This window comes from Xenopus laevis, chromosome 3S, assembly GCF_017654675.1.
Source record: "Xenopus laevis strain J_2021 chromosome 3S, Xenopus_laevis_v10.1, whole genome shotgun sequence".
Classification (NCBI taxonomy): domain Eukaryota; kingdom Metazoa; phylum Chordata; class Amphibia; order Anura; family Pipidae; genus Xenopus; species Xenopus laevis.
Window position 1 is genome coordinate 55,598,980 of NC_054376.1, and position 22,209 is coordinate 55,621,188.

General features: G+C 37.9%; 1 protein-coding gene across 1 annotated transcript in view; it reads right to left on the reverse strand.

Moving 5' to 3' along the window:
- The window catches only part of thsd4.S (thrombospondin type 1 domain containing 4 S homeolog), a 309,110-nt gene that overhangs the window by 261,850 nt on the left and 25,051 nt on the right, over positions 1-22,209 (reverse strand). The window contains exons 2-3 of the mRNA XM_018255490.2: positions 21,292-21,405; positions 16,981-17,050 (exon numbers count right to left, since the gene is read on the reverse strand). Coding sequence (XP_018110979.1) covers positions 16,981-17,050; positions 21,292-21,320 — 99 coding nt within the window. The 5' untranslated portion in view covers positions 21,321-21,405. The remainder of the gene's footprint in view (positions 1-16,980; positions 17,051-21,291; positions 21,406-22,209) is intronic.

Consider the following 22,209-nt stretch of genomic DNA (forward strand, 5'->3'; position numbering starts at 1 on the left):
TGCAAGTATTTGCATACCTCCCAACATATGAAAAACATAAAGAGGGACAAAAAGGTGTGCCGGGCGTGGCCGGTTGAACTTTTTGACCATGCCCACTTTGTGGCCACACTCCTTAATTACCATGTCCATTTTACAAAATTTGGCAGGTTATTAAAGTTTGAACACATTTCTGGGAATTTAAGAACTATGTTCTATGTGTTATAATTGTTTTGCTAATGAAGGTGAAATTGCCCTTTAAGCTGTGAGTCAGTTTCCCTAAGAGGGACATAGGTTACCAAGCATAGTACTTTTTCTTTCCCAATCAACTCTTTGTATACATGAAAATCCCTACATTCAATGATAAGCAACAGTGCTCTGACTTGAGTGAACAGACTTACAGAAAGAGCAATCTACAGGGATTCTGCAGAATTTGGACGTGCTCGCTTCACCCTTTTCAGTATATAATAAAGTCTCACAAGTCTCAAGTGAGTGTGCCAAAGTCAAGAAAATTATTTCCAGTTTTCTGTCAAAACGTTTACACAACACAGTTCTTATACCAGTGTCACTGTTTCACGCAGAGCTGTAGCATGCGCCCGAAAGTCATGAAGTTTCCGATTTCTTTTTTCTGAAACTTCGTGACTTTAGTCACATGCACAGCAGATCCTTACCGATAAATCCCTATACTGCGCATGCGCCACCAAATGCCGGCGAATACAGGAAGAAGAGTGTACCGGCGAACATGGCTGCCGTGAACTCAACAGGAGAGGAACTGCACGGAGGGGTCAGTAACTAGTTAGGGGCATTTGCCCGGTGGGGGGGAGGAGGGAGGGGGTAGTGGAGGGATTTGAAGGGGTTGAATTCTCTTTTAATATGTTGTTCTGAAGGGGGTTATTTACTAAACTCTGAATGTCAAAAATTCATGCTTTTTTAGTATAAAATCCAAATTTTTACTAAAAAAATAAATAAATAAAATCCGGCATCTCAGGTTGCATACAAGTCAATGAGAGAAGTCCCAAAGATTCTGCACTGGGTTTCCTGCAATAATCCGAAGATTTCGGGGTTTCTGGCAAAAATCTAAAAACTTTGTATGATTTTTTCCTGTAAACAAAATTTTCAGGAAAGCTTGTTATTGCATTGTGAATCTTAATTGCGAACCTTTAACACCTGTTCTGAAATTTTGTTTAATTTTTTTTGTCGCAAAAAATGTTTTGCTATTGAAAAATGTTTTTACATACATTGCAAAAGCAATTTGGTTGCAAACTTTATGAGGTAGTTGGTCTTTAATCAGTCAAAAACGGCGCAAACATGATTGCTAACATTAGAAAAGGTGTTTGCGAATGTTTTTTGAGCTAACAAAACATTCCCTCATTTGAGGCTTATTTATCAACAGTCTCATTTTAGTGGTTTTATAGGTTTTTGAAACCACAATTAAACTCACTTTCTCCAAAACCCCAAAATGTAAACGATCTGAATTTAATAAGTATGATTGAAAAAAGTGTGAACGATCAAAAAACATATACGAAAAACTCTAAACCCTCTAAAAATTTTAGTTTTTTGGACAATTACTAACGAATTGAATTTAGAAATTAAGATAGACCAACTGGTATATTAAGATAGACCAACTGGTATATATATACACATACAGTTGTTTTTCTAATCCACCATGCTAAAATAATCACTATTTTCACAGCTATGCAGAAGGTACGAGCTTAATCATGATTGCTTCCAATCACTCAATGCAATGCGTTCAGGTCCCACTTTGTATATTTTTATCTTGGATTGACAGTTCTGAACACAAAGCTTTCTCTGTTCCGTTTAAATAATGTGCCTAACAGTACCCCATAGATGGTGAAACATCTCTGTCAATCAGTTATTGAGATTAAAATCAACCCAATAAATGAATCATTTTAAGGAGACTTGATTTTAAAACTTTCCTAATTATAATAAAGACTGTGGAAAACCAACTTACTGATGCATCACTAGATTCAGGATGTTTTTACAGAGGTCAGTAAATAACTGTAGTTACGGTGTCTCTTCAACACATTTCAGACCACAAGCTTTATTTTTAAAAACAGATTCCAGAACAAGATTCCAGTTCTCAGGCCAGTAAGCAGTAGCACGAGAATGAAAATATTTAGCAGTTAGCAATTATAAGTCCACTTATTACAAGTAAGTACTCTTTAGCTTTGCAAAACCTCTATTTGAAGCTACAATACTATAAAGAGTATGTAGGGTAGTCAACCAAAAGGATCCAACTCAATCACAGGTCTTTTATTTTGATAAAAATGATATGAATGCCAACAATTTAATCTTCAATGTCCTCCAAGTCATTGTTGAGAAGAAATCAAGACAGCTCGCGAGAAATAATAATAGAATCTGGCATATAAAGTAGGCCATTCACAGCTGTATTTTACTTGGATATGCATACTTGGATGGATATAACCCCATATTCACTCAAGCTCATATAAACTATTCCCTTTGATAATGTTATCAATATAATCTGTCTTGCAAGTTGTACCTACATTTGATATTTTTGGACACAGATTAAAAGCAGTGTTAAAACTCTTTATCATCTCAAAATTTCTGGTTAACTGTGGTCACTTTATTTATTTGGCTTGAATACTTGCTCTGATCACACAGTAGCTAGTTACTATGCATAGTAAAACTTTTAAATTAGAAGCGGAAAATTTATTTATAAGAAACTCTGTTGCCCAGTTTATGTCTATGAGGTAAGAGTGAACAATGCATAAATGGTTTAAGTTACATTTTCACAGAACACAGATGTTTTACACATGAGTGGAAGTGGTTGACATTTGTTTTTGGATTACAATGTGAAGGTGCTATAAAGCAGATTTGTAGCCACAGCACAACTATTCTAGCACTAGCAAGAATTGACGCGTCCTCTGTGGCATGCGTGAAATATTTTAAGACACTGCACAGAGGTTACAAAACGGGGTAATACCTCTGAAATAAAGCAGCAACCTCCTTCAACAAAGTGAAAAATACAAAGTGAAAAATAAATAAGTGTGACACCAGCAAATGAGGTCTGCGATGATCACACAGTAACAGCTGTGGCTGGGGGACAATAATTCCTCACAATGAAATGGGATTCAGGGGGTATCGCCTCTCAGGCCTTCATTCAAACAATTCTTAACAAGAGTTCCCATCCTGTTTGTACAGTGCTGAGAAATTGGGCATTTCAGTCAGTCAGACAGCAATTACCCTTGCCCCTTTGATAGGGGCATCTCAGCCAGAGTAAAATAAATTACAGTACTTGCCTACAATCTGCTGAATGATGTAGAGAATCCTAACTACATCATTTTAGTACTCTGTGGGGCACATTTACTATTGGTCGAATATCGAGGGTTAATTAACCCACGATATTCGACCGTCAAAGTAAAATCCTTCGACTTCAAATATTGAAGTCAAAGGATTTACTACATTTAGTACGATCGAAGGAAAAATCGTTCAATCGCACGATTAAATACTTTGAATTGAACGATTCAAAGGAAAATCACAAATTGGCTAGAAAGGCTAACATTGATGTTCGGTAGGTTTTAGGTGGCGAAGTAGGTGGTCAAAGTCTTTTTTAAAGAGACAGTACTTCGACTATCGAATGGTAGAATAGTGGAACGATTTTTAGTTCGAATCATTTGGTTCGAAGTCGAAGGTTGAAGTAGCCAATTCGATGGTCGAAGTAGCCAAAAAAATACTTCGAAATTCGAAGTATTTTTTATTCTAATCCTTCACTCGAGCCAAGTAAATGTGCCCCCGTGTGTTTACATTCTCTGCACTTCTGGTTTAGACTTCTGAAAAACAGTATAGCAGAAGCCAGCTAATAAACAGACCTGGATCATAACCCAGGTAAGACCCAGAGAACAGAAATCACTAAACAAATTCTGCTCACCCTTGGAATTATATTTTAAAATAACTTTAAAACCAAGGAATATTTTTTAATGAATATATATTGAAAAGTTGCTTAGAATTCTATTTCCATTTATTATGCAAAAAAAAAAAAATCAAATAATGAACAACAGTTCTGAATAAATTCTGAAAGTAATTCTGATGAAACAGCAGAGTACAACGAAGAACATAAGTATAGGTACTGTTATATTTACTAACAGCTAAATTAGCCTGAAACCAGAGCCGTGGGACACTGTGGTAATAAACTGCTGGCCAGGTTGGTCATAATGAAGTCACAATATTCCCATGTTGCTAGTTACGTTTTTTTTTTGTTTTTTTTTTTAATATGTGATAATGACTCTGAGACCTAGTCATCTCATGTTAGTCAATAATATATAGATATACATAAAAATAATACATAAATGTGCAGAACAAAATGCCATTATTTGTAATATGTAGTTCAGCATGGCTGAGTGTTTTCAACCATGTGTAATTCATCATTTTATAAACAGCTGTGAATGCTGTCAGTACTGCAGGTTTATCTCCTGCCTGTGCCCCTGGAATACAGCTCAGTGCTCTGCTAGCAGAAAGAGAAATACCAAGCCTGTATTTGTTTTCTATTTTTTGTTTCAATTAGGGATGCACGAATCTAGGATTCGGTTTGGGATTCGGCTTTTTTCAGCAGGATTCGGATTCAGCCTGGCCGAACCAAATCCAAATCCTAATTTGCATATGCAAACAAGGAAGTAAAAAATGTTTTCCGCTTCCCACCTATAATTTGCATATGTATATGCAAATTCGGATTCGGTATTCGGCCAAATCTTTCGCAAAGGATTCAGCAGAATCTAAAAAAGTGAATTTGGTGTTTCCTAGTAGCAATAATACCTTTTAAAACATATGCCTATACATTACTCGGCACAAAGATCCTTATAACCAGTATTAATAACAATTTGTATTGATTATTCTCACTTACAAACGCCAGTGAAAAAGTGCGCTTAAAGTGATACTGACACTAAAATGTTTATTTTCAAAAAATTAATCTACATTAAAAGTTGCCTATAGGTCTTGTTGATCGTTTTTCAGGGATAGTTCTGCTTTTGTAAGTAATTATTACTTAAAGTTCCTAAACCTGACTGTTTTGCCAACCTTGTCCCTTCTCAGCCTGTCAGAGTTTCTAATGATAAAGGACTACTGCTGCAGAAATATGGCAGCCCCCTCATAGAGGAACATGGAGGTAAGTAAGGTAATGTAAAAGCATCAGGCAAATACTTTTATGGCAAAATTCTAAATATCATGTTTTGATAGAAATAAAAATTATTTTCTGGTCAGTATCTCTTTAATGGCACTACCTTCATTTCTTCAAAGAAATGCCCAACTTTACTGAAGGGGTTATGTCCCACAAGAACATTTGCTTGTGTTTTGGTCTCATTGACAGTAAAAGTGGCAAAAGGGCAGAGATCTTTATGGGTTTGTTTGCTCGTCAATTCTTGTGTACTTGAGTCAGCTGAATTCCTTGATTAGAAAGCAGTATCAGGTGCACGTACCATTAGCGGTCCAACATCCACCATAAGTTCAGTGAAGAAATTTTTTGTACAGCACCCATCAATTTAAAATGCCTTTATTGGTACATTTATATGGCAAACAGCCTGGTCTGCGACGTTTCAGGCCTACCGGCCTTTTTTCAAGCTTGAAAAAAGGCCGGTAGGCCTGAAACGTCGCAGACCAGGCTGTTTGCCATATAAATGTACCAATAAAGGCATTTTAAATTGATGGGTGCTGTACGAAAAATTTGTTTGCTCGTCAATCTGCCTTGAGTATGAAGGGTGATGGCTTGAAAAGAATGAAATTCCCCTTCAACAATCATGGCTATTGTGATTGGTGGTGGCCATTCGGATCCAAAACATTATCCAGTAATTTGGGACCAATCAGCTATTTCATAGACTGACTGGCATACTTGGCCAAACTGAATAGTGTATATTAGCACAGTAATGGAGCTACAACTCCCAGAGCTGCTCCCACCTACAAAAAGACATGGGCATCAGGTCCCCCTTCCCCAAGTAAACAATGCTGTTTGATTGGTCACAGTAGTGTATTATTATATGCAATGTACTGCTTAGTGTTTGTTTGTTTTTTATAAGAGTAAGCGCCAGCACTTGGGTTTATGATGTATAGTTTTTACTATTTCAGGCAGGGATTGATGTACATTGTGGGCGCCCCTAGCCCCGATGCCATTCACCGCCCCGTCCCCTCCCTTGCACATGTGCAAACTTTTATCATTGGATCTGGAGCATTGGGGATTGGCACAAGGGTAATTTTAAAAACCTATTGTATCTCCTGTGCATCCCCAGTGCTTTCAAACAAATAAGGCTGTGGGTGGGCAGCATGCCACCCCCTAAAATCCTGCCACCCTAGGCCCGGGCCTTTGTGGCCTTTCCACAAATCTGGGCCTGATTTCAGGTAGTGTATCATTTTTCATTAGTGCTTGTAAGAATGCCTGTGTTGCTAAAATCAGTATGAACACTTCCTTGAACCCTTCGGATTTTGTATTATTCGGCATCCACGATGTGTAAGATTCTTCTTGTTTCACTTAAAGCGGAGAGATGCATGCAGTGAAGAATGAGTGTGAACTCTCTGCCCTCCAGCTAAGAACATGTCAGTCTGCCATCAGGCCCCTCAGACCTCCTCTGAATTGGAGTAAACAGCTAGAATGTCTACCAGTAACATCCCAGTAGATATCGCTCACAGTGTTTTAGGAAGGTTGATTCAGAACAACTCAGCCTATATAGGACTAGACATATGTCTTTTACAACGGACATTGCTTTGGTTATTCATTCTGATCCCTGATTGGATTTGACAATTTGCCTACTGAAGTTTAAACATGAGCTTGTTATGGTTGTTTCTGAATACACTTCAACACTTCCAGCAGTAATTGATTAACATTGCTCCAGCAGGAACACTGGAATGGTCGGCAAAATAGAATGTTTTAAAATTTATCACGTGGAGGAACAGAGTACTTTGTCTTCGACTCAGATCCTAGAACTCTATCTGATTTGCACCAGCTGTTTTTAAGTGCCTTTCATTATTATGGTTTATTTATAAAGTCACAGCATATTTCACAGTGCTGCAAAACATGACTTCAGATTAGACCATCAAGGGTGTAAAATATTTCCTTTAGGAACCATGATTCTGTTTTCGTTCATTTAAATGCAAGTATTAGGGCGATCCCTCTGTATACAACAACCATTGAAAGCAGTTATTGAAACGAAAACATTTTAGGACCCATAGGGCCTGCACACATGGCTGTATTTTTTTTTTTTCAGATGCATTTGAGTGCACCTTTAGAATATGTTTTAATTAAAAAATTCACATTTTTAAAAATGAATATTCTCTGTAATAATATACCAGAACCATGTACTTGATATTAACTAAGTTGCATCAATCCATATTGATGGCAAAACAATCCTATGTGGTTGATTTAATGTTTACATTTTTTTTTTTATCTTATTAAGAAAACAAACAACCACAAAAAAACCTTAACCCCCCCCCTCAGACAAGGCAATACGACTATTCTTTCAAGTTAAATGTGATTGTTCCATTCAGTGTTCCATTAAAACCTAGCACTGACAGTATTTTCTTCTCATCAACTAGCTTAACTGTTAAAATGTCTATTGTACTAGTACTATATCAAACCTTGTGGCAACATTACTGCCAAAAATGACCTTTTAATGTTGAGCTGTCATCGATAGTTTTCATGAGTTATTTTAACTCTTGATTCTTTAAACAATAACTTCCTAGGGTTAGGAAATCAAGTCTATAGAAGAGGAAAGAAAGAGTAAGGGAATAGGGTTTCTGCTGGCCCACAAAGGTGAAACAGATTTGAATATTTTACCAGTGCATTTAGTTATGCAGTTCTGTCAGTAAAATATGCATTCATTTCTGTTGGTTTTATTAGGCTACATATAATATACATACTATGACATGGCTCTAATGGGCAAATTTACTAAAGGGCAAAGTGGCTAACGCTAGCGAAAATTTGCCAGTGTGACGTCATTTTGCCACTTTGCCGATTTACTAACGGGTGCTGGCGTAAATTTGCTAGCGAAGTGGACCTACTCTAGTGCTACTTCGCACCCTTACGCCAGGCGAAGTTGCGCTCTGGTGAAGGGGCGTAACTACACTAATTCACTAAGTTGCTTATTTCCGTAAAAGTTAACTCTTGCGCCAGTCTTTACTTCGCCACCTCAGACCAGGCGAAGTGCAATAGAGTAGATAGGGATGGTCCAAAAAAAGTTGAAATTTTTTCTAAGTCCTAAAAAACGCTGGGGTCTTTTACTTTTTATAGGGTGATAGGCTGAAAAAGATCTAAATTTTTTTTAGGGTACCCTCCTTCCCCCCTACATTTGATAACATATGGCACCTAAACTATACTGTGGGCACATGTGTAGGGCATAGGAACACATTTATTAAGGTTCCCTGGCCTTGTGTAGTGTCATGTGTTTGCTGCTGCTGCTGCATATACGGCCATATTACTTTAACTGCACGCCGCATTCAAATTTGCCATCGCTAGTGTAACTTCGAACCACTGATCGTTACATCGTGAATTTGCGTAGACGAATCTACGCCTGGCGAAATGCGGTGAAGCCAACGCTGGCGCAACTTCAAAGGTAAGTAAATTTGCCCCTAAGAGTGTGCATCTTGATGCCAAGTAAAGTAGCAGGAATGAAATGAATATTGTCAGCGCTCTCAGGCTAAATTTTAACAAAATAGTAACAGATTTAGGAATCCACATAATAAATCCAGCGGTTAAAGGCAAACAAATACCCCCAAAATATTAAAGAGCTTTTTTAAAGCAGGGGCAGGCAGCACTGTACCACTGACAGTTGACTTGGGCATATAACTTACAAGACTGTTAACATCAATAAAGCTGTGTGCACCTAAAACATATGTGCCTCATCACTTCTCGCCTCAGCTTGTACACCACCCAGAGTATAGTCTAAACCTTTCCATTTCATTCTGGTTGTGCTAGGTCTTTTCATCATTAAAAATGATTAACATTTCTGCTGCCACTTAACTCATAACTTCCACCCACCTTGAAGAAAAGAAAAACCACTATGAATGAAACTCCATTAATAACCTACAGAGAACTGGGAGACTCGACTCACCAAATTATATATATATATATATATATATATATATATATATATATATATATATATATATATATATATATATATATATATATATATATATATATATATATATATATATATATATATATATATACACACACACACACATACATACATACATACATACATACATACATATATATATATACACAGTCCCGGGTTATGCACGAGATAGGGTCTGTAGGTTTGTTCTTAAGTTGAATTTGTAAGCAAATTGAAAAACATATACATTTACTTATTAAATGCGACTTAGGCATATGTCTGTCTTAAAGGACCAGTAACATCAAATTTTTTTTTTTACAAAATTCGTTAGTATACATGAAAAAATAAACACCAAGTCAAATAAAACTTTAAAATAGCAAAGCCTTTACTAAGAAATAACTTACCGAAACTGCACTTCCTGTCCTCTACAGAAAAGGCGACACGGCGACCATCCATTGTGTGGCGCTGGATTTCTCCTCCTTGGCTCTGTCTCATCTTGTATTGACAGCATGTGAAGCGGCTGATGCATCAGGGAGCGTGGTTTCCATGTGTGTGGATTGCTGGCTCATCGGCGCGTCTGTAGAGTACCTGCGGCAGGGGAGCTTTTCAGAGTGGAGCTGGGCCTCATCGTGGATGTTTGCAGTTGCAGGCAGCAGGCCGATCGGAGTTCCCAGTCACTGGCACGTAGCCACTCTTGTCATGCGCTGCTTTCCATGCTAGAGAGCGCTTGTCACCAACCCGAATTCCCCCAGCACCACCTACAATATCTTAGCTACAAGCACCGGCGCAATCCTTCTCCAGCTGCCGACACAGCCAAAGCCCCGGGGTCACATCCCAGAGTTACAGCAGAAGCAGGAGCGGCGCTGTCAGGTTGAGCGCTAAGGAGAGAGCGCAAAGTCAGAAAGAAGTGAGTGGGGAAAGGGGAGCTACTTTCCAGCCTGGGAGGATCACTTTCTCTCGCTTCCTCTCTGATCGGCCTGTGAATGTGAAGCGGCTGATGCATCAGGGAGCGTGGTTTCCATGTGTGTTGATTGCTGGCTCATCGGCGCGTCTGTAGAGTACCTGCGGCGGTGGAGCTGGGCCCCACGCGCCGATGAGCCAGCAATCCGCACACATGGAAACCACGCTCCCTGATGCATCAGCCGCTTCACATGCTGTCAATACAACATGAGACAGAGCCAAGGAGGAGAAATCCAGCGCAGCACAATGGATGGTCGCCGTGTCGCCTTTTCTGTAGAGGACAGGAAGTGCAGTTTCGGTAAGTTATTTCTTAATAAAGGCTTTGCTATTTTAAAGTTTTATTTGACTTGGTGTTTATTTTTTCATGTATACTAACGAATTTTGTAAAAAAAAAAATTTGATGTTACTGGTCCTCTAACATAGTATTTATTTGTTCCATTTCTTTTTATATTTATTTTTATCTTTCTATGCTCTGCAGTCGACAACACACACCAGAGGGGATTGTGGCAGGTGGTTTATAAAAACTACAGTATCTTATTGTAATAGTCCTGGTTTGTAAGTGTGAGTTGTATGTATTATAAATAAGTATTTACCTTTTATACCAATTTTTTGTTGTATTTTACTATAATCTATATGTTTAGTGCAGGGGTCAGCAACCTTTACTAACAGGAGAGCCATTTTGCCCCCTCTTCCACTAAAGAAAAATAGTCTGGAGCCACAAAGCATAACACAGCTTATAAACTTTTATAAGTTGTAACCTTTTTTTATTGTTAACTGTTACAACAACAGAATACAACAAAAAACTAAACACTGAATAGCCCTATTAAATGCTAGTGTTCTCATCTGTTTAATGTGACTTCTGTTTCTGAAGCTCCATGCTGATCTTCCCTCTCTCGTCTTGAGTGTGTGACCGCAGTAAGGACCATGATGAATCATCTTGCTGCGGCTCGGTCTTGCCTGTCACTCCTGGGACGTCTATACAGCCCTCGCACCTGCTGGCGGCTTCCTGAGTGTGCTACCGCAGTAAGCTGACCGTTAGGTTACCGCGGTTGCACACTCAAGAAGCCACCAGCAGGTGTGAGGGCTGTATAAACGACGTGACAGACAAAGCCGCAAGACCGAGCCGCCGCAAGCAGGATGAAGAGCCGCATGAGGCTCTGGAGCCGCGGGTTGCCTAACCCTGGTTTAGTGTATGCCCCCTTCTATTATACTGCGAGGTAGAATATGTTGGCACTTTAGTTGTTAATAATATTGAAAGCCACATTTCCAGAGTATTAGCTCTTCTAGCTCAAACAGCATAAAATTGTGCTCTTCGCTAGTGTTATAGCCCATATTACCCCAGTCTAAGAAGTTAGTGAGGGTGGGCAAATCAAGCCTGCTTCCTCTTGTGGCAAATAGAACATATTCACCCTTTTTTACAAGACTTTGTGTCTTCATTTTTTATTCTTAAATATCACCTACAGCAGATGACATCTAAAAATACCGTCCAGTCCTGACACCTAAGGGCCAATGCCCAAACCTTATGTTATCCACCCACTAAGTTCTACAGGGCAGGGACCTCTTTCCTACTGTGTCTCTTGACACATGGCACTTAAGGTAACGTAACAGACGTAACAATTACGATCTTTCTTGGAAAAGATCTTACCAAGAAAGATCATTCGTATCAATACACACGTGTAGAGCTGAATCGTCAGATATACAGGTACAAATTCTACGTAAATCTGACGATTCAGCACAAACAATGGGCAATGTTTGGGTGTCTTCAAAGGCACCTGATCAACATTTTCCATCCAGCCCGATCGACAAGCCGACCGATATTCAAGTCTTCTGCCGATATTGGTCGGCTGTTTTCCCACCATACACGCACCAAATATTGTACGAAAATTTTTCGTATGATATTACCTGTGCGTCTATGGCCACCTTTAATCGTTGTGGACACAGTACAGTAAATTGGAATGTAAAGTGAAAGGGCAATGTTTTCACAGAGAAATAAACTGTAATTTTGGACTATATTTAAGCTGCAGCTCCTTTTTCGGAAATGTATTAAAACAAGCTGAGCTTTACAAATGAATGATTCAAGTAGTACCTGACTTCATGTTAACAGGGGCAGTTTATAATATTATATTTATTTATTATTATGCTTGTCGCTCCTGTGTGTACTTTTGTACATGGAGAGACTGTACAGCCCTGTGCATCCCTGTAGTGCTTAAACCTAATATTCAGACAGTGGGTTGTGTGTAATTCAAATAGTACGGGTTGCCACATGTTAGGCAAAAACCAGCTACACAAATTGGGTAGGGGCGGGACTGTAAGGGTGATATACAAAAAAATATGCCATGACATCAAAGGATCTGGCATGAATGGTGGGTAGGGCTGGGAGTTACAGAGTCAGATGGCCTACAGGGGCAGAGTCACAGTGGACCCTAAGGAATACCACAGGGAGGGAAAAGATATCTAGAGAGCACTTAACAATATGTTTTTTTTTTCAAAGCAAGAAGGACTTTGCTGTCTGTTCCATAGAAGGACTATGCTGCCTTTGCTGTCTGTTTGCTCATAAAGTCTATTTTAACAAAATGTTCTAATGGGTCAAACTATTTATTTATTTAACATTGCTCAGTGTATGACTGTGTGCAAATATACATACACAGATCTCAGCACCAGAAAGCAGTGCTCCATGCAAGAGAGGTACAAAGGCATCCCTTTGCCTGCCCCCTACCTGGCACATCATTTAGAGATGCAAGGTAGATAGTATCAAGACATGCATTGGGGCCCTATTCATACCGCCTGCAATGGGCCGAGTTGCACATCCTAGAATTGCAGCACCAGATTTTTCACCTGGCACTCAGAGAAGAGCACAGCAGGCAGGGGAGGAGCAAGTGTTCATTCATTAGGGGAAAAAAATCATTTTTGTTGGAGGACTGGTACATGCAAGTTACCAACTATAAGTAACTAGACCTGGTGCAACTTTTGTGTCTTGTTACATTACGCAACAATTATACCTGTAGTGCAAAATGGGAAATGGAAAATTAAAACCAAGCAGTGATGGTTCTGTAAATATACCATTAATAGAAACTGAAGAAGTGAAGGTTATATTTAAACATCTACATTATAACTCAATACAGTAAAGTAGTGACTTATCACAGCTTGTTTTCCCCAAGCAAGCATGGGCATACCTGTATTAAGATTTCCACAACCAAATTATCACTACCACTCCTACCACTAAATCATTTACAATTTGCCATAAATCAGTCAAGAAAACATTATTTGTGTTGAGCATTTTTTTCCCAATTAACAACTATAATTTAGTCTCCCCTAAATGTTATTCCTGTAATATCAATGCACTTTTGACTAGCCCAATATATCTAATTTAATTGTACAGTTTCCATTACTTCCAAACATCAAATTAGTTTAAGACTTCAACATAAATCATCTGTGTGGCTCAATCACAAGCAGCATAGGCAGTCAGTGATTCATTTTCATTTTCAGCCAGCTCAGAGAGCAGAAATTTATAGTCTGCATGCCTGAGATGATTTTATTGCTTGTCCGGATCAACTGTCCCCATTAACATGAAGTCAGGTACAACTTGAATCATTCATTTGTAAAGCTCAGCTTGTTTTAATACATTTACAAAAAGGAGCAGCTGCTGAAATATAGTCCAAAATTACAGTTTATTTCTGTGTGAAAACATTGCCCTTTCACTTTACATTGCAATTGACTGTACTGTGTCCAACCAATGCCCCTTTAGCACTTGTTTAACTGTGTTACTGCAAGTTCTTATATCATTAGTAAAAATTATAATTCAACAACTGGAAGAGATTTGTAGTGTTTTGTCCTCCCAGTGATTTACTGCTCTTACCATGTCTATTTTTCTGCTATACAGTATGAAATATATTTCCTTGAGCAACCACAAATGTGGCTATACCATGAAAGGCACCTATTAAAAAAAACATTGTTTTTCCTACTAGAGCTGGAACTAGATCATTACAGATGGGTGGGGGGGAGTTAGTATTTTTTCAAGAATAACCTCCATTGGGTGATGTGCTACTAGCATTGAGAACCTACATCCAGTGTGGGTGGCCATGTTGGGGCACATGCATGCACATAATGAGCAAGTATCGTAGCTTACTCAATGTGTGTATGACATCAGGAAAAAGCTTATCTGGTAAGCTCCCAATTATGGAAAGGGCATCTCCAAAAGACTATTTTATCCAAAAAAATCCAAACTTTTAAAAATGATTTCCTTTTTCTCTGTTATAATAAAACAGTTCCTTGTACTTGATCCCAACTAAGATATAATTAATCCTTATTGGAAACAAAACCAACCTATTGGGTTTATTTAATATTTACATTTTTCTAGTAGACTTAAGGTATGAGATTCAAATTACAGAAAGATGCTTTGTTCAGAAAACCCCAGGTCCCAAGCAATCTGGATAACAGGTCCCATACCTGTATAACAATTTAGGCTGTAAAAAAAAGTCTAACTTGCCTAACTGCTAATTGACAATCCTTTCTAACTCTAAAGCTGGCCATAGACGCAAAGATCTGATTGTACGAATCGAGGATTCGTACGATTTTCGAACCGTGTGTGGAGAGTCCCGACATTTTTCGTCCAGCGGAGATCGGTCGTTTGGTCGATCGGACAGGTTCGAAAATTTCGGTCGGCTGCTGATAATATCTCTGCGTGTATTGCCGATCGTACGATTTTCAGTGGGAGACTGTCATGGTTGGACATAGATATCGTACGATTGCGGTCAGGGGCAAAACATTGGCTGATCTGTTCTTTAACTAATCTGACTGGTAAGACTTTGATTGGAATGGTTAGTGGCGGGTCGGGAGATGGGAAAGTCCGATCGTACGATGATTCGTACGATTGGATCTTTGCATCTATGGCCAGCTGTCTAAGGGGTATATTTATCAATGAGTGAAGTCTGAGATCGCTGCAGTCCTCTAGTATAAAATTCTGCCACTCTCCATTCATTTCTATGGGATTTTTTAAAGAGTATTTATCTATGGGTTAAAGTGATAGTTCATCCTTTGATAACTATGCCTTTCAAAATCCCATAGAAATAAATGGAGAGTGGCGGAATTTCACTGTAGTGGACTGTGGCGATCTCTAACTGTAAAAAACAGGCAGAGCAGATTAATGAAATCAGCCACAGAAATCCCCTTTGTGTTAAGAATAATAAATCATAGATGTCAGAGCTCCTTTCATTTATACACAAGCACTCACTGTACCTTAAATCCCAAAAAAAGTATACAAAGCAGAACTCCTGCAGAAAGTCTTAGATATAAATGCCAATCACAGAGCCGAAGGAAGTTACTCTCTCTAAATCCAAACGTTGGATTTCAGTAACAGAGGTAAGGAAATGACTGCTGCTGCTAATCTGTTGCTATACATGCCCGTACTTCAGGGGTTAGGAAGATGTTAACACACATTGCAACACTGTAGCATCTGGCACCATTTGGAAGGCAGCCATGTTTGCTATCGGTTCGGCACCCGAGTGGGAAATTATCTCACGGGCACATCTTTGTTTTGCCAAATATAGCAGGCATAAATCTCTAAATTACAGGAAAGTCTTGTCCCAGAGAGTCCATTTTGAGCAAATTATTCGAATTTTTAAAAATGATTTCCTTTTTCTCTGTAATAACAAAACAGTACCATGCACTTAATCCCAACTAAAATAAAATTAATCATTTTTGAGCCAAAACAATCCCTATTGAGTTGATTCAAAGTTGAACTGTTAAGGTAAAGTATGAAGAGCCAAATTAGATCTGTTATGTGTAAAACCCGAGGTCCCAAACATACTGGATTACAGGTTCCCATACCTGTACAATTAAATCTTGACATATCATGTTTAAAGTACTAATATGTGAGATATTATTACCACCACCAATAGTCCCAGGTGCCCATATAGCTTGCAGACCCATAGTGTGCACACTCACCATTCTTAAAGGGACAGTGGACATTTTCATACTTATTATATTGTTGAACATTCATTGTGTTATTGTTATTTCACTGTTCTTGTTGCATCGCCTATTTATTTCATTGCTAACATTACAAATTACTGCATATCTACCTATTGTCTGGTTTTAGCCCTGGGTGGGATTTTTAAGTATGTTTTCCCGGATTTTACATAATAATGTTGCCCCATTTTCTTTAAAACGCCCAATTCCCCTGTAATGTGATGTAATCTTGTAGTTTTTTTTGTTCTTACAGAAAACCCCCGATTCTTACAGAAAACACCTGATTTTACACTTCCCCATTTTATGTTTCCATTGTTTATGCATTCTCTCCTGAAACACATAAAATCAGGGGTTGAATGTGTTTTTTGAAGTCTGCAGTGCTGTAATGGGTCATCCACCCAAAAAAAGGTTATTAATAAAAAAAATGGTTATGGGAATTCTCCAAGGCTATGTCAAGTACAATGGAAATGCAACTGATCTGGACTAATTAGCTACATGCATGCAATGCTCAATGCACATTCCTTGGTGCCCTATTTCATGAGTAATTTAGCATCTGAGCAAGTTACAAAGTTATGATTATAAAATTGGCAAGACACCATACCACATCAAGATAAGCCCCTTACTATGTACCTCATATTTTTCATAGGCTGGCACCTCCCTCATGGTTGAAAGAGGGGACTCCTAAATTCCTACCTGTAGTTAAACTGTAAGTTGATTTGTGGGAGCTTGTACTTTGCATATAGCTGCTTATTACAAAATAGATCATTCTAGCTATAGCATCATTAACTACTGATTATTAAGATTAACACTAGGGGGAGCAGTCCAACAGGTCAGGCCCTTATGGCTTGTGCTTCTGCTATTTGGCCATCTTTTTCAACTTTCATCTATCGGAAAATCAATGTTCTTTTCTTTAAAGAGGTTTGGGCCAGATTAGCAGTTATGTCCCACAGAACCAAAAGGATAGTGCTCATTAAAACTCTATATTAAATGTATATATCCTTACCTTTCTGTGATCAATCGACTGCTGGGACACAACCAGCTGAACTCCTAACAAAACAATGGAGCTAACCAATCTGGAGGGGGAAACAAACAGTATATTAGTCAAAAAAGTACAAAGTTTTTAAGTTAGCCAATGTAAAGTTAATGTCAAAATCTTTTCTACTAAAACATTCCAATTGCATACCAGTATTTGCTAGTGGATTCACATGCGGAATTCTTCTGTAATGATGTCTGCTTTGCAGAGGTTGGGAAAAAAGTTCATTTATTATCTTGAAATGTATGTGTTACATGCCAGAATCATGCAAGACAACTAAACATTCTAATAACACTATGGTGGAATGTAAAAAAAAAAAGTCAGTAATTGAAAAATATTTACAATGTGAAAATGTGTGCCTTTGCGCAAACAAAACAAATTTGTTTAAGTGTGCAATGCATGTAACAAAACTTAAAAAAAGTTTGCTCCAAAAGATTACATTACCTTCAAACACATCCTAAAAGTGCACAACGCACAATTAAAATTTGCAATGCGATAGCAGATTAATGATGTTAAAACATAAATGACGTTATACATTTTTTATTCTTATTTGTGCAAATGTTGTCATTTATGACTCTTATTACATTTCCCCTTAAAGTAAAAATGGAAACTACTCATGTTTGTTATGTAAATAATTAGATTATCAGTGTGCATATAATTCAATTGTATAATGGACACCTGCTAACAAAACACTCACAACAGAGGGTGATGGAAGAGGGATGTATACTAGTCATATAATGGTCTACCTCACAAAGTCAATTTTCCCTGTTTGCCCTGTTTAGCTCAAGAAATAACAAAAAACTGATTTTAACTAAAATAGTAAAAGTGTGTTCAGCACAAGGTTTATTAGTTGAACTTGTGTTAAACAACAGAGTATAGCGCTTCTATTAAATACTGCTCTTAAAGGAACAGTAACACCAAAAAAAAGTAATTAGAATATAATGTAGTGTTGCCCTGCACTGGTGAAAGTTCTGGGTTTGCTTCAGAAACACTACTATTGTTTATATAAACATACTGCTTTGTAGCCATTGTGGCAGCCAGTCAAGCTGCTAAAAAGGAGAAAAGGCACAGGTTATGCAGCAGATAACAGATAAAACACTGTTGTATTCTAAAAAGCTCATCTGTTATCTGCTATGTGAACTGTGCCTTTTCTCTAGCTTGAATGGCTGCCCCTGTGTTTACATAGCAGCTTGTTTACATAAACCAGGGATCCCCAGACTTTTTTTTACCCGTGAGCTACAGGTTAAAGAAGTTGGAGAGCAACACAAGCATGCAAAAAGTTCCTGGGGGTGACAATTTTAAACTGTGGTTGACTACTAGTGGTCCTCTGTGGACTGGCAGCCTACAGAAGGCTTCTTCCATTCCTAGAACACCTTGTAACATGAGAAGTACTTGTGCAGCTAGTCGTACCCAAATAGGTGTCACACTAACAAGCTAATGCTTGGAAATCTAACTTTTTGAAAAGATGTTAGTTTTTTGTTGCAGAGTTCTACATGTGTCAGGTGCTTGAAATAGATACAAGGTTATTTTGAGGACTGACCTTAAGTTATTTACGGTAGGTAGAAAACGTCTGGCTAGGTGACTGAGCTATTTTTTTATCTGCCATCAAATTAGAGGTTAAAAAAAGAATGACTGGAGGCCGAGCCTCTTACAGATTGCCTATTTATTGGGCTCTATAGCATAACGTTGGAATGTGAGAACTGTTTCTTACTGGCCAGCTTCTCACTGTTTGGTAAATCTAGGACAAAGATTATTTTAAATAATCCTTACAACTAAATCCAAAGAATCTGAACATTTCTGGGAAAATGTTATTGCAATATTGTTATTGATGTGGAAATGTTAAGAGGCTTCTCAATGAGTTTTTATCCTGAAAATAATTCCCTATTGCTCTCTGTACAGAAAATGTGTGACCTTGACTATTCATGCACTTTGAATACTTTGAATCAGGTTTCAAATGGTTCCAATAGTATGGAATGCCTATTTTGTCTCATCCAGTGAAATCCATTTGCATCAGGAATAGTGGAGCATGATTATTTAACTCTGGATTTGAAATGAACAATGAAAGCAAATGTAATTCTAAACAACTTCCCAATATACCAATTAAACATGTTCAAAGGTTTTAAAGCTATTTGAAAATGTAATGCTATCGAAAGTAATGTATACATTTCTGTGTATGATTTCTAAGCGGCTGGCAGTAAGGGGATTGTTAAGACTGACTCTGGCCATATTATGTTACAATTATTTCTACTTTGCTTCCGGGTGACTTGTTGAAGTGGCAACAGTAACAATTGGCAATGTGATTAACTAAACAGCAGCAGGAGGAGAAAAAAAAAAAGAAAAAAAATAGAGCTAGCATTTCCTCAGGGATTTTACTTTTAACAGGTATACATGGACACCTTTATGAATTTCATTCGGGACATTAACAAACTAACCAACTAATGAATTACAACATCCAAAACAGCCATTCTACAATTATCAAATTGAACATGAATTTATCATGAACTTTGATCAACAGCTTCTAATAATCAATTTTAATATGAACTAATGAATGCTATTAATATTGATACACTTTGATACATTTTTATGTGTGAAATTCATGCACTTTATAAATTCATTAATATATGTGGTTTTTTGCATACGAGTTAATAAAAGGTGAATAATTTGTTCTAACATATGTGCTACTAATTAATTGAATCAGGTGGCTGTGAGTATAATTAAAATGTAAGATAATAATCTATAGACAAAATACTGAGTGCAGATTTTGAGATACTATGTAACATTGATCATTTCTGTGTCTGATTGTGTCTGATTCCTGAAACAATGTTGCAAGTCAATAAAAGCTGACCTGTAGAAAGGACTTCTCTCTTTCTCTGGGTCTCATTCTTAAAACAAATACTGCATCAGCAAATGTATTTAGAAAATAAATTTAAATGAGAACTAAAGCTTAACTAAAGAAGTAGACTATAAATGTTGTACATAACGTTTTGAGGTTCTGTACCAGCCCAAGGCAACCACAGTCCAGATCTGTTCCTCCAAAGAAGCCCCAGTAGCTCCCCATCATCTGTTCTGCTGATTCACTGCATATGCTCTGTGCTGCTGTCACTTACTGAGCTTAGGGACCCACTAACAATATGCTGTATATACAGAATAGAATTGGCTAAAACCAAAACCATTTAAAAGCTTTAAAGCAGTGATCCCCAACCAGTAGCTCGCGAGCAACATGTTGCTCTCCAACCCCTTGGATGTTGCTCTCTGTGTCCTCAGAGCAGATGCTTATTTTTGAATTCCAGGCTTGGAAGCAAGTTTTAATTTGCATAAAAACTAAGTATAGTGCCTAGTAGAGCCTCTTGTAGTCTGCCAGTCCACATAGGGCCAACCAAATAGCCAATCACAGCCCTTATTTGGCACCCCAAGGGACTATTTTATGCTTGTGTTGCTCTCCAACTCTTTTTACATTTGAATGTGGCTCACGGGTAAAAAAAGGTTGGGGACCCCTGCTTTAAAGAATGTTTACTGAAATGTTGCCTACAAATACCATTTCTTTCAATATGTAAATACAATGTTTAGGTGGAGGACTCCTTTAGGCTTGTGCCACATGGGGGTTGAAATCAGCTTGCTGAAATACATGGACAGTAGTAGCTGCCTCTTCTGTTCGCAAAAGGAGCGGTTGTGTCGTCTTCGGGGTGAACACACCAGCCGGTTTCTGCAAAGAAACATAGGACTTTGCATTTTTGCTCCGAAAACAACCGAGCGTGTTTGCCCCGAACGCAACAGTTCCTTAAGCAAATAGAAGAGGAATCTACTTCCCGCATAGGGGCCAATTTCAGCCCCCTTGTGGCTCTAGACATGAAAGTACTAGCAGCTACACATTGATATGATAACTTTGCATTTCCTCAGTAGATGTAATAACAAACTTTAGTTATTCTGTTCATAGTCAGAATTTAAGTGTTTACTAAACCAGTAGCTTTCATAAAAAAAGAAACGCTACAATTTATCATTCTTTTTTACGTTTTTCATAGATCTCTAGAACTGCAAAATGGCTGCAGCAAATTGCAGAAACTAATATACCTTATTTCAAAATCTCCCATAAAATATGAGAAAATCTACCTACTATATGAAAGATTAATTTTTCAAAGGCAGATGCAATCTACTTGGACATGAAACCACCCTTTCCATGTTTGTGGTGTGTGTTTCAGTAAAAGTTAGATGTAAGATGTTATTTGATACAAGTAAAAGGACTACTGAATAATCACAGTTGTGATGGAAACAGGAATTACTCACCGTAAAGATACAATCAAACAGTCTACCATGTTCCTAGGAAATGAAGGTGCAGTCAAGTTTGTCTAAACTGAAGTGCCAATAGCGTGGTCTTGACAACGAATCAGTATTTCAAACCTGAAACATATGTAAGACGATAGTTGTGGCATTTAACATAAGAAAACATTTAAATCAACATAGTAGGTGCTAATGTACATTCTAATGACATGTAGAATAGACCTGAAATTAATGTACAGTCATGTATAGGGAAATTAGTTTGTAAGTTCCACTGATTCTATAATGATCACACTCTCTGTATAACATTTCTTGTCATTATAAGCACGATAATAAAATGTTGTAAAACCATAATCCGGAAGGCAAAGATAGGCAATGAGGAGCATATTGTGGCAGAGGCTAAGACTAACCCCAAAAAGTTTTTAAAGTATATTAATATTAAAAAGATGAGAGTGTTGCTCCTCAGTGCTAAATCAGTTCTTTTTTTCAGTGTATACAATAGAGGAGTCAGTGTTCCCAGGCTCACTTCATAGCTGTACTGTTGACTCAGCTCAATCTAGTCAGTGGCTGACTCCGGATATGATTCATAAAGTTTTACTAAAAATGAATGTGAACAAGGTGACAGGGCCAGGTGGCATACACCCCCGTGTTCTTCTGACTGCTTAGTTCAGTTTTAGACCGGCCTCTATTTCTGATTTTCTCAGATTCACTTTCATATGGTATGGTAACTATGGATTGGAGGAAAGCTGATGTCATTCCAATATTTAGAAAGGCCATGAACATAGAAAGGCAATTATAGGCCAGTAAGTTTGACATTTGTGGTGGGCAAATTATTTGAAGGCTTTGTAAGGGATCACATTCAAAATTAATGGCAGTGAATGGCATTATGAGCAGCAATCAGCATGGCTTTATGAAGGATATGTCATG